The sequence below is a fragment of the Branchiostoma floridae genome, chromosome 3 (genome assembly GCF_000003815.2).
Source record: "Branchiostoma floridae strain S238N-H82 chromosome 3, Bfl_VNyyK, whole genome shotgun sequence".
Classification (NCBI taxonomy): Eukaryota; Metazoa; Chordata; class Leptocardii; order Amphioxiformes; family Branchiostomatidae; genus Branchiostoma; species Branchiostoma floridae.
Genome location: NC_049981.1, coordinates 350107 through 364171, shown reverse-complemented (window position 1 = coordinate 364171; position 14065 = coordinate 350107). Strand labels below are relative to the sequence as shown.

The 14065-nt window shown below is 41.2% G+C and overlaps 1 protein-coding gene across 1 annotated transcript; it reads left to right on the top strand.

Moving 5' to 3' along the window:
* The first annotated feature begins 1655 nt into the window (after positions 1 to 1655).
* On the top strand, positions 1656 to 5089 carry LOC118410980. Its single transcript, XM_035812968.1, has 4 exons — positions 1656 to 1773; positions 2507 to 2595; positions 3389 to 3628; positions 4901 to 5089. The coding sequence occupies exons 1-4, from the start codon at positions 1656 to 1658 to the stop codon at positions 5087 to 5089; spliced, it is 636 nt and encodes a 211-aa protein (XP_035668861.1).
* The last annotated feature ends 8976 nt before the right edge of the window (positions 5090 to 14065 follow it).

Below are 14065 nucleotides of genomic sequence, written 5' to 3'. Positions count from 1 at the left end.
GTGGGTGGGGCCCGAATGGCAGATCTATCCGCTGTACAAACATGCGCAGACGGTAGGACCTGTGAGGGCAGGGAGCGAGGCTACGACTGCCTAATGATATAAACAGTAATCCGTAACAACCTCTTCGGTTGACCACAACACAGCCGTTGGCCAAGTCTCATAAGCAACACCTGTAATTGGCCAATCGTTTCGTTTGAATCGGCAAACACATGCCAAACCCAAATGCCAAACGACACAAATCTGTCCTTAATTCGACGAAACTGCTAAAACTGAACAGATTTTGACCAAAACAGGAAAGGTTTGACCCTACCTGTCCCTAAAAAAGTCCCCATATTGGGCCAACGTTTTCAAGTAAAATAAGCATTTTTAAGGATGTTAAGTGGCACTTAGATATTCCTATTTTGTGCACTCTACCGCGCAACGCATTTCTGACGTCAGCCATTCATGACCTTCTAACTCTCTGGGGAGAAGAGTAGACCAATCGTTACTTTACAAGCCATGCAACACGCAATGTAAACTAATGACGACTTGAAACGACATTGAGGTCACGTCAAGTAGTCGATAGGACAAGACCCCAAATGTCAGAAATCAATACTCGTGCTTTGACAATTCTTTTCCTGCCAGATGGCCAAGTTCCACGCCCAAAGGTTATTGCAGCTATGTCGTCATAGGTGGTTTGGGGATCAAACTTCCTTGTGTGAATGCATGTCTGTTTGTTCGATCAGTATGTGTCTGTCTGTCTGTGTCTGTCTGTGTCTCTACCTGTCTGCCTGTGTCTCTGCCTGTCTGCCTGTGTGTGTGTGTGTGTGTGTGTGTGTGTGTGTGTGTTTGTGTGTGCGTGAGAGAGCGTTTGGGTTTTCGCATATTTGTGGTCAGAATATAACAGCTTTTTAGGTCTGCTGGATGCATTTTATGATATTTGTCATTAAGGTTGAATATGGGCATTCTGTGAGCTTGGCGCTGCAGTAGAATTTTTTTTCATATCGTTTGGTCCTTGACATGCTATGGTTGTCCTTTTTTCGTGGCAGATAGCTTTTGGTGTATAAAAGAAGTGGAACAGAGTTTGGCCGTAGCAGCTTACTCTAACAATGTAAAACTGGAACACATCAGGATAATCCTTACATCATATTTCAATGGTTCACTGCTGTACATTGCACAAGCATCAGCGTATCTATAAACTGAACAAAGAAGTACAATGTTTATACTACACTTTTACACTTACAGAAAAATCCTTAACAGATAGTGATATACATGATATCTATTAGGAAATTTGCAATATACTTATGTTTTTAATGTTTTGAATCATTCAGATGTTGGATGAATATTTTTCCTTGCTACTGGTCGACCCCCAAATGAGGCCAGGGTTTGGCAGGTTTTATTTACTAGGGTCTGTCGGAACATAATAATTTACCTGGGCCTGAAGAAGTGACCTGTCACATGTCAGCAAGGGTGTTCACCTGTACCACTAGATTCACACCACCAATAATAACATCAAATCTAAGATAAGACAACAATACTACCGGACAAGGAAACTAAAATAGCTGACAAAGTTAAACAAATACGTCTGTGACGCAGCGACAATAACCTTAGGTCGTGGAAATGGACCATCTGGCAGGAAAAGGCCTTGAGAAAAAAGTATAAATGATGGTGAATACATGATAGAGGTAGATTCATCAGAAGAAGATATTGGAGACATTGTCAAAGCGATGACAAAGATGTTGTTTCCAGTAACATTGGTCCTGTGTCTGTGCAGTATGCAGGCCGCCGGACTTCGTGAGTATTGATATACTGTAAATGCAGACGTGTTAACGGTGGCTTTTTGGTTTTCTCGGTGATTGCTTTACCCTGAACATGAAGCCACCTCCAAAAAGTTTGTACTGTCTTTTTCCCACCTAATCCCTTTGTCTATACGTAATTGTTGCTTACTAATATCTAGTCAGTAATGACTAGAGTAGACACTTTTTTTGTTCTAGTGTTTTAGTAAACACAGTCAGTCTCATATGCATATACAAAGTACTCTAATAATTTGTACGCTCGGCCGCGATAACGTTCAATGGGGTTCCGAACTTGGATTATCACAAGCGTATGGGGGTCTACTATTACATGGGCTCACATAGCATCATTGGAACTCATTTCGAATGCGCCGAGTGTGTCGTTGTCGATAATACGTACGAGGACAGGATTCCGCATTAGAACTTAGAACGTTACAATTTGCCAATTACTGGCGCATTTCGCATTGAAAGTTGTTTTTCTTGGGTTGTTTGACACAAAAAAACACGGTATATTCCGAATGACCGTCGGTCCCAGACCTTTTGGTCGTCGGGCGATCGAAGCCGTAGGCTGTTACCTCCACAATGGCTATCAAACGTTTTTGTCTCGATATGCGTGAGATTACGACATTGTATTGAAGTTGGTTCTTTATTGTAACATTAATGACTGAAAGCTGAATACCTAATTGATCTATACTGATTTATGACGGAAGACATCTGATGTTGTATTTTTTCAGCGGTAAAGACGTACCATCGGGGGGATGACATGATACAGATCGACATGACAGTTGATCGTGGTGTCAGCAGTGAGGCCGAGGATGACAAGGTTCGGCACTTTGACCATCCATGTAGTTTACTATTGTCATGATTATATTTCACCCCACAAAACAGTATGGAGGGTAATATGCACCATGCCTTCTCTTGCCATAGCTTTACATAGATTAATTTTTTTTTTTTATTTTGGAGCTAAATCATCGGATTATTAATAAGTTTAATTCATGAAGCAGTTCTTTCCCTCGGCAACGGTTGCTTTGAAAACTTGAAAACAAGCTTGGCAGTTTAAAGTTTCAGAAAATGAAAACTTGACTTTGAACAAGTTTGATGTTATTTGGGCAATTATTACTAAAATTATGTTGCTTTGATTTTAATCTGGGACATGGTAGCAGAATTTACATTAATTTGCATTAAGAGTTATATCACGACAATATCCCACCTAAAACGTACAAAAATATATTTCAAACTGTTTGGGAGACTCCAATGTTAGTGTATGAAGAATATATAGAGTGCGCTACATCACGATTTTTCACAGATTTCTAAAATTTAATTTGATTCAATTTCCTTCATGATATATGTGCCATATTTATGATGCAATGGGTTACTGTAAATTGATGCTTAAGACTTTCACTAAGTTCGATGTTATGTCGACAAGCATTACTCTACATATGGTGCTTTGATTTTAAGCTGGGGTGTAATCGTCTAATTTGCATTAATTTAAAGAGCCATAGAACGACGATATCCCACCTAGACTATATAACAACGTACATAAAAATAATCAGTAGACCCCAAGCTTTCATTCCATGGTAGCGGAGTAATTGAAGGTTGTTGTGGACTTCTTACAGGTTTCTCCAGAAATACGGAGCCCCATCGCCAACGGGCAGGGCAATCGGCTGCACTTAACAGGACTTAGGCGCAGGAGGCAGTTTCCCAACTGCACCGGAAACGACGTTAGTTGCGATTCAGTATGTACTGCCTTTCCCATGTGTCCTCTGTCTAAACGGTCATCCCAACGATCGCGAGCCCCGCTGAACAGTCGGCTGTACTTAACGGGACTGGGGCGCAGGAGGCAGTTCGGCTGCAGCGCAAATGACCCAATTTGCGATCCACCAGGCAGTGGCTTTCCCGGTGTGACAGCGTTCTCGCCCCCCCGTGATCTCGCCCCCCCGGGGGCGAAATCACTAGCGATCTCGCCCCCCCGGGGCGAAATCACTAGCGATCTCGCCCTCCCCGGTTAGTGATCTCGCCCCCCTACCTCGCCCCCCTTTAGCGATTTCGCCCCCCCCCAAAAAAAACGGGTTTACATGATATTTTAGAAGTTGATTGGTATAAATCACACAATGCAGTTTCAGAATGATATAAGTACACGAGTTTGATACATAACTCCATCCATAGTATCAATATTAACGTAAGTACATGGCAACAAGATAGTTGAACTTGTTTCAGACAAGGAGGGTTGGGTCCCTTGTATTCCCTTTATTGCATGTACCTGAGTCTCGACATGAGATATATTTCATTGTATTGAAGTCTCTATTATGAATTGACCACAAAAGAACTATGTCATGTCTTTATTGATTATGCAAATAAGGTATTCATTAGAATAATGCACATTTTGGTGTATGCACCTGGCCAAGGGGTATCTTCACCTTCAATATGACTGTTTTTCTAGTATTTAGAAACTGGTACGTTATATGCACCTACCCTATTGATATCTTCACCTCCAATATGACTGTTTTTCTAGTATTTAGGAACTGGTGTTTTACCCGTGTTTCTTAAGACTGGTACTTTACCAGTTTTTTGTAGCATTTAGCAACAGGTATATGAACTTGTGCGTAGATAGTGTTTATAATGAGAAACTATTATTCAATTGTGTTTTTCTTAGTGCTTTGGAAATGTTTTCTACACAAGAAAGAAAATACTGTGACAAATTGAAAACATATAGCTGACGTATTCTGTACCATAGACGGTGTTGATTTATACGTTCACAATAGCATTGTTTTCTATGCCACCTGTGCCATGTCAGCTGCAAAAAAAATGTCCTTTCAATGTAGTGTTTGCACCGAACAAGGTATGACATCTTACGGTAACAAGGTGCCATATAGGTACCAGGTAACACACCAACTATGTTACTCCCAGGTGCAGTATAGTACCAGGTAGCGCACCTAATATGTAGTAACCAGTTGCTCTTAAGACCCCTCCGAGGAATACTAGTAATGTTCTGGGGGGGGGGGCGAAAACGCTAAAGGGGGGCGAAAACGCTAGTGATCTCGCCCCCCGGGGGGGCGAGATCGCAGGGGGGGCGAGATCGCTGTCACACCGGGAAACGGTCATCCCAACGAGACCCTATGAACGGTCAGTTCAAGAGGTGGCCGCTACTCAGTCTTATTAGAAACGGCCAATTCAAGAGGTCGACGTTCCTGAATCCTGTCGACAACGAGCAGATCAAGAGGCCAAACTCCCACGCAGTCTTGGCTTACAATTCGGCTATCACAAACGACGAGGTCGATTCGGCCCTCAACGCCATCTTGGAGCTAGAGGGGGAGTGAGCCGAAAAGGCGTTTGATGAGGATGTGAGGTATCATCCTCGTACCCACAGCTTGGTACGTCGTCGGGTTATTCAATTAACTTCAAGCTCAGCAAAATAAACTCCATACAAAATTCACAGCTGTCATTTTGCTTTGTGTTGGTCTCAAGTACCTTGGATAAAATGTTGTGTGAGCGCCCCACTATGTGCTGTGTTGATCTGTTCATAGTTGACGTACTCATAGTTTCTGTACTGTCTACGTTTGCGTTACACCAAACATCTTTATTACCTTCATAGACGAATTTCTAATTTGACTGTGATTACTATTACCTTCATAAAAAAGTAGGTATTTTTCAGGCGCGCGTGTGTGTGTGTGTGTGTGTGTGTGTGTCTGTGTCTAACTGACTGTACAGACGGATATTTGTGACCAGAATAACTTGGGAACCTCAGGATTATTTTTGATGAATGTTGATTGGAAGAAGAAAGTTGAGGTCATTTTGGGCCCTCTGCTGTGTGACCTTGGTAATGCAGAAGACGTCCGGTTTTATATCCTATGTCCTGAATATGTCATTATAGTGTTTTTTAGCAGATAGCCTTTGATGTAATGTAGCAGTGTTGTAGGATTGCAGCTTGTACTAGGACGGGGCGTGCGATCTTTTTAACGTCAAAACTAACATAGAAGTATGTCTCACTCCAAATACAGGTTTAAATATGCGCAGGTGCGGATCTAACCCACCCGTGTGCAATCCTGAATCATGTGCCGACGGCTGGGAGCGAGGCTACACCTGCCTGCCGAACCAATAACAATCACTGTGGTTGGCCCAAGTCTTCTGACCAAAGTCACAGAAACAACATCTGTGATTGGTCAAGTCGTTCAGGTGAAAGATGGAAACGAATGAAATAAAAGTCTGAAAATGAAATCAGACATGCTAAGCATGCTTCATTGAATTCACCGAGTGTGGTTTACTGGTTTTTTTACTGAATGGTGCGTACAAAAATTACTGTTCTTTATTTATTCTTTGAAGGTAGCGGAGTAGAGGAAAATGACGTTTGCTGTATCTGTACCAATCAAAAGTGATATCTGTATTTTGACAGTAATTTGCAACCAAAGAAGAATCCAGAAAAATTTTAATATGGCCATCCGTGCATTTAGCCAGGTTGATTTGATTATATAGATGGTATTAGCGGGCAATGTTGTGAACATTCAAAATACATATTCATAGAATGAGTTATAAACTAGATTTTATATATCCCAAACCTTCGCCAAATGGCAATGACGTGTCACAGTGCTTTCTCTTGATTGCGCTATTGAGAGCATTTTCATATGCTACCTCATTTGCATATTACATCAATTGATAACGTTTTCTATTTAACTTAACTTTGTTAATTAAAGAATAGAAGTTTTTTTTTTCCTTCAGGAAAAGTTTACTCTTATATTTTCCAATCAGCTATTTAAATGAGGCCTTAAATGGTGCGCTTTATGTTAAATATATCGACTTTTAATTAAGTTTCAAATGCTGCATGTATTGAATTTCCGTGATTCCCAAATATGGCACATATTTAAAACTTCATAGAACGCAGTGTCCCATGCCCCGCCTTTTTTTAAATGTCCTAAATTGTAGATCCCAGCCCTATGGACAAACAGATGGTGTCCTCACGGTGCATGATGATGTATTTACATAATTGACAATGTATATTCTTAAATTTCAATCGATATGGCGTCAAAATTACAAAGTATGCGTGTATAGATGCCATAGTAAAAATCGTCGACAGACATTTGAGGGCCAAAAATTAGTTCGTTACGTTTCTATAAGGCTTGAAAATTATGTGAGTCGAAAGTCGGGTACTCGGAATGCTCACTATATTACAAAGTGTGCGTTACTTTTATTACTTGAATATTATCGAAGAAGCCGTCGACAAAAAAGTAGCAAGCCATTTGGCTGCTAAAAATTACTTAGTTACGTTACTATAAGGCTTAAAAACTATTGGGATACTAGTATGTCGAACTTCGCGTATCTGGGCATTCCCTATTTTGGGAAGTCGTAGTGCATGCTAACCCCATTGGGGAGAAGAATAGACCAATTGCAATCGTTACTTTACCTGCCATGCAACACGCAATGTAAACTAATGACGACTTCAGTGTCCCTGAAACGACATTGAGGTCATGTCAAGTAGTCGATAGGACAAGAGTCCAAATGTCAGAAATCAATACTCGTGTTTTGACAAGTCTTTTCCTGCCAGATGGCCAAATTTCACGCCCAAAGGTTAGTGTACCTATGTCGTCATATGCGTTTTTTTTGGTCAAACTTTCTTGTATGTCCATGACAGTTTGTTCTCTCAGTTTGTGTCTGTATGTCTGTCTGTGTCTCTGCCTGTATGTCTGTGTTTGTTTGTTTGTTTGTTTGTGTGTGTTTGTGTGTGTGTGTGTGTGCGCGCGTGCGAGAGCGTTTGAGTTTTCGCATATTTTACTAGGGTCAGATGTACGTTGGAACATAATAATTTACCTTGGTCTGAAGAAATGACCTGTCACGTGTCAGTAAGGGCGTTCACCTGTACCACTAGATTCGCACCACCAATCATATAACACCAAATCCAAGATAAGACAACAATACTACCGGGCAAGGAAACTAAAATAGCTCACAAAGTTAAACAAACACGTCTATGACGCAGCAACAATAACCTTAGGTCCTGGAACTTGACCATCTGGCAGGAAAATGCCTTGAGATAAAAAGTATAAATGATGGTGAATACATGATAGAGGTAGATTCATCAGAAGAAGATATTGGAGACATTGTCAAAGCGCTGGCAAAGATGTTATTCGCAGTGGCATTGGTCCTGTGTCTGTGTAGTATGCAGGCCGCCGGACTTCGTGAGTATTGATATACTGTAAATGCAGACGTGTTAACGGTGGCTTTATGGTTTTCTGGGTGATTGCTTTACACTGAACACGAAGCCACCGCCAATTGTTTGTTCTGTCTTTTTCCCACCTAACCCCTTCGTCTATGCGTTACATGTACGTACTATACATTGTGCAATATTATATGTAGTAGGCCTGTTACGATGAAAGTGCACAAATTGAAGATCGGATACATCTTAACATCAAATCACATTTTTATCAAGAAGTGATACTCATTGAAATATACTCGCTGTATATACAGTATACTCGCTGGTCGCGACAATGTTCAATACGGGTGTTCCGAACCAGGCGATTAATTGGGTTCTCACAAGCGAATGACGTTCAACTGTTATCACATGGGCTTACATAGCATAATTCGAACTAAAGGTGCGCTCCTACCACACTTGCGTCACTGCGGGGTTCGTTCACTGCGTCACTGTTTTGTCATTTTCTCCGATTTTTTTTATAATTTAGATATTGTGTAATGCGTAAAAGTATGACTTAGATGACGACAAATACACAAAAAGAAAGAAAATTCGTTCTTTGTCTCTGAAATTCGTTGAGTATCTTTCGAACCGCAAGCTAGCTTGACACAAGTGCAGCAACTTCCAATATCGGCGTTGCCTATAATACGAATATCGGATTCAGACGTTAGAATTGCTGCTGCAAATTGTTAAAAAACACCAAGTTGTCTCAACGTTTGACACATTTTTCTCGGGTGGGATGACATTACAAAATACAACACGGTGTATTCCTCATCGCCGTCGGGTCTCCAACAGTTGGTCGTCGGGCGATCCAAACCGTGGTGAGGCTGTTACCTCCACAATTGTACTGAATTGTAATCCTCCATTATAAAATAATGACAATAGCTGAATACCTCATTGATTTGTACTCATTTATGGCTGAAGACGTCTGGTGGTTGTTTTTCAGCGGTGAAGACGTACCATCAGGAGGCTGACATGATACAGATGGACATGACAGTTGATCGTGGTGTCAGCATCAGTGAGGCCGAGGATGACAAGGTTCGGCATTTTGAAAACTTTGCGGCCATTTAGCTTTCTATTGGTATAATTATATTTCACTCAATATAGCACAGTACGGAGTCGGAGGAAAATATACTGTTATATTTTTCACTCCATATAACAGTGTATCTATCCACCACAAGTTTGAAGTTATTTAGACAAGTCTTACTCAAGTTACGTTGCTTTGATTTTAATCTGGGATATAATCACCTAATTTGCATTAATTTGTATAAAGAGCCATAGATCGACGATATTCCACCTGGACTATATAAAACGTACATTAGGATAATCAGTAGACCCCAAGCTTTCATTCCATGGTAGCGGACTGACTATGTGAATGGTGGACCTTTTTTCAGGTTTCTCCACGACTACTGAGCCCCATCGCCAACGGGCAAGGCAATCGGCTGTACTTAACGGGATTGGAGCGTAGGAGGCAGTACGACTGCGGCCCAAATGACGTTAATTGCGATGTTATAGGCGATGGCTTTCCCGGGAAACGGTCATCCCAACGATCGCGAGCCCCCCTGAACAGCCGGCTGGGACTGGAGCGAAGGAGGCAAGCCGACTGCAGCTTTAATAACCCTAATTGCGATGCTGCAGGCAATGGCTTTCCCGGGAAACGGTCATCCCAACGAGACCCCCTGAACGGTCAGTTCAAGAGGTTGCCGCTACTCAGTCTTATTAGAAACGGCCAATTCAAGAGGTCGACGTTTCTGAATCCTGTCGACAACGAGCAGATCAAGGGGCCAAACTCCGACGCAGTCTTGGCTTACAATTCGGCTATCACAAACGACGAGGTCGATTCGGCCCTCAGCGACATCTTGGAGCTAGAGGGGGAGTGAGCCGAAAAGGCGTTTGATGAGGATGTGAGCTATCATCCTCGTACCCTACGCTTGGTACTTCCTGGGGTTATTTAATTCACTTCAAGCTGAGCAAAATAAACTCCATACAGAATTCACAGTTGTCATTTTGCTTTGTGTTGGTCTCAATTACCTTAGATCATAAGTTGTGTGAGCGCACCACTGTGTGTTGTGTTGATCTGTTCATAGCTGACGTACTCATAGTTTCTGTGCTGTCTACGTTTGCGTTACACCAGATATCTTTGTTATTCAGGTGATCATTCTGCCTATAACCCAAATATATTTACAGACACTGAATGTCCTGTAGGCATAACCTACATTTCCCGTTGCACGCGCAAGGTCGTGAACTGTTTAATTTTTTCAAGGAAATGATGTGACTTTTATGTAAATTAATTCTATCTTATTACCTTCATAGACAAATTTCTAATTTAACTGTGATTAATATTACCTTAAAAAATATCGGTATTTTTCAGGCGTGTGTGTGTGTGTTTGACTTACAGACTGTACAGACGGATATTTGTGACCAGAATAACTTGGGAACCTCAGAAAAAAATTTGATGAATGATGATTGGAAGAAGAAAGTCAAGATCAGTTTGGGCCCCCTGCTGTGTGACCTTGGTACTGCAGATGACGTCCGGTTTTATATCTTATGTCCTGAACATGGCATAGTGGTTTTTTTAGCAGATAGCCTTTGATGTAATGTAGCAATTTTGTAGGATTGCAGCGTGTGTCAGCATGGAGCGTACGATCTGTTTAACGTCAAAACTAACATAGAACTATGTCTCACTCCATATACAGGTTTGAATATGCACAGGGGCGGATCAAACCCACCCGTGTGCGATCCTGAATCATGTACCGACGACTTAACTTTGTTAATTAAAGAACAGATTTTTTTTTTCCTTCAGAAAAAGTTTACTCTTATATTTTCCAATCAGCTGTTTAAATGAGGCCTTAAATGGTGCGCTTTATGTTAAATATATCGACTTTTTATTAAGTTTCAAATGCTGCATGTATTGAATTTCCGTGATTTCCAAATATGGCACATATTTAAAACTTCATAGAACGCAGTGTCCCATGCCCTGCCTTTTTTGAAATGTCCTAAATTGTAGATCCCAGCCCTATGGACAAACAGATGGTGTCCTCACGGTGCATGATGATGTATTTACATAATTGGCAATGTATATTCTTAAATTTCAATCGATATGGCGTCAAAATTACAAAGTATGCGTGTATAGATGCCATAGTAAAAACCGTCGACAGACATTTGAGGGCCAAAAATTAGTTAGTTACGTTTCTATAAGGCTTGAAAATTATGTGAGTCGAAAGTCGGGTACTCGGAATGCTCACTATGTTACAAAGTGTGCGTTACTTTTATTACTTGAATATTATCGAAGAAGCCGTCGACGAAAAGTAGCAAGCCATTTTGCTGCTCAAAGTCACTTAGTAACGTTTCTATAAGGCTTAAAAACTATTGGGATACTAGTATGTCGAACTTCGCTAATTTGGGAAGTCGCAGTGCATGCTAACCCCATTGGGGAGAAGAATAGATCAATTGCAATCGTTACTTTACCTGCCATGCAACACGTAATGTAAACTAATGACGACTTCAGTGTCCCTGAAACGACATTGGAGTCATGTCAAGTAGTCGATAGGGCACGACCACAAATATCAGAAATCAATACTCGTGTTTTGACAAGTCTTTTCTTGCCAGATGGCCAAATTCCACGCCCAAAGGTTATTGCAGCTCTGTCGTCATAGGCGTTTTTTTGGTCAAACTTTCTTGTTTGTCCATGACAGTTTGTTCTCTCAGTATGTGTCTGTATGTCTGTCTGTGTCTCTGCCTGTCTGCCTGTCTGTGTTTGTTTGTTTGTGTGTGCTTGTGTGTGTGTGTGTGTGTGTGTGTGTGTGTGCGTGCGTGCGAGAGCGTTTGGGTTTTCGCATATTTTACTAGGGTCAGATGTACGTTGGAACATAATAATTTACCTTGGTCTGAAGAAATGACCTGTCACATGTCAGTAAGGGCGTTCACCTGTACCACTAGATTCACACCACCAATCATAACACCAAATCCAAGATAAGACAACAATACTACCGGACAAGGAAACTAAAATAGCTCACAAAGTTAAACAAACACGTCTATGACGTAGCAACAATAACCTTAGGTCGTGGAACTTTTCCATCTGGCAGGAAAAGGCCTTGAGATAAAATGTATAAATGATGAGGCATATTTGACAGCGGTAGATTCATCAGAAGAAAATATTGGAGACATTGTCAAAGCGCTGGCAAAGATGTTGTTCGCAGTGGCATTTGTCCTGTGTCTGTGTAGTATGCAGGCCGCCGGACTTCGTGAGTATTGATATACTGTAAATGCAGACGTGTTAACGGTGGCTTTTTGGTTTTCTCGGTGATTGCTTTACACTGAACATGAAGCCACCTCCAAAAGTTTGTACTGTCCTTTTCCCACCTAACCACTTCGTCTATACGTAATTGTTGCTTACTAATATCTAGTCAGTAATGACTAGAGTAGACACTTTTTTTGTTCTAGTGTTTTAGTAAACACAGTCAGTCTCATATGCATATACAAAGTACTCTAATAATTTGTACGCTCGGCCGCGATAACGTTCAATGGGGTTCCGAACTTGGATTATCACAAGCGTATGGGGGTCTACTATTACATGGGCTCACATCATTGGAACTCATTTCGAATGCGCCGAGTGTGTCGTTGTCGATAATACGTACGAGGACAGGATTCCGCATTAGAACTTAGAACGTTACAATTTGCCAATTACTGGCGCATTTCGCATTGAAAGTTGCTTTTCTTGGGTTGTTTGACACAAAAAACATGGTATATTCCGCATGACCGTCGGTCCCAGACCTTTCGGTCGTCGGGCGATCGAAGCCGTAGGCTGTTACCTCCACAATGGCTATCAAACGTTTTTGTCTCGATATACGTGAGATTACGACATTGTACTGAAGTTGGTTCTTTATTGTAACATTAATGACAAAAGCTGAATACCTAATTGATCTATACTGATTTTTTTCAGCGGTAAAGACGTACAATCAGGAGGCTGACATGATACAGATCGACATGGCAGTTGATCGTGGTGTCAGCAGTGAGGCCAAGAATGACGAGGTTCGCCACTTTGACTATCCATGTAGTTTACTATTGTCATGATTATATTTCACCCTACAAAACAGTATGAAGGGAAATATACACCATGCCTTCTCTTGCCATAGCTTTACATAGATCAAATGTTTTTATTCATTTTGGAGCCAAATTATCGGATTATTAATAAGTTTAATTCATGAAGCAGTTCTTTCCCACGACAACGGTTGCTTTGAAAACAAGCTTGGCAGTTTAAAGTGTCAGAAAATGAAAACTTAACTTTGAACAAGTTTGATGTTATTTGGGCGATTATTACTCAAATAATATTGCTTTGATTTTAATCTGGGACATGGTAGCAGAATTTGCATTAATTTGCATTAAGAGTTATATCACGACAATATCCCACCTTAAACGTAAATATACAAAAATATATTTCAAAATGTTTGTGTGACTTCAAACTTCAATTCTATGGTAGTGTATGAAGAATATATAGAGTACGCTACATCACGATTTTTCACAGATTTCTAAAATTTAATTTGATTCAATTTCCTTCATGATGCATGTATCTATGACGCAATGGGTTTCTGCAAATTGCGGCTTGAGACTTTCACTAAGTTTGATGTTATGTCGACAAGCATTACTCTACATATGGTGCTTTGATTTTAAACTGGGGTGTAATCGTCTAATTTCCATTAATTTGTATAAAGAGCCATAGAACGGCGATATCCCCCACCTGGACTATATAACAACGTACATTAGAATAATCAGTAGACTCTAAGCTTTCATTCAATGGTAGCGGAATAATAATGTGAACGGTGTTGCGGACTTTCTTTTTCAGGTTTCTCCTGGAATACTGAGCCCCGTCGCCAACGGGCAAGGCAACCGGCTGCACTTAACAGGACTGGGGCGAAGGAGGCAGTACGGCTGCAGTACTGGTGAGCCTAATTGCGATACATCAGGCGACGGCTTTCCCGGGAAACGGTCATCCCAACGAGACCCCCTGAACGGTCAGTTCAAGAGGTGGCCGCTACTCAGTCTTATTAGAAACGGCCAATTCAAGAGGTCGACGTTCCTGAATCCTGTCGACAACGAGCAGATCAAGGGGCCAAACTCC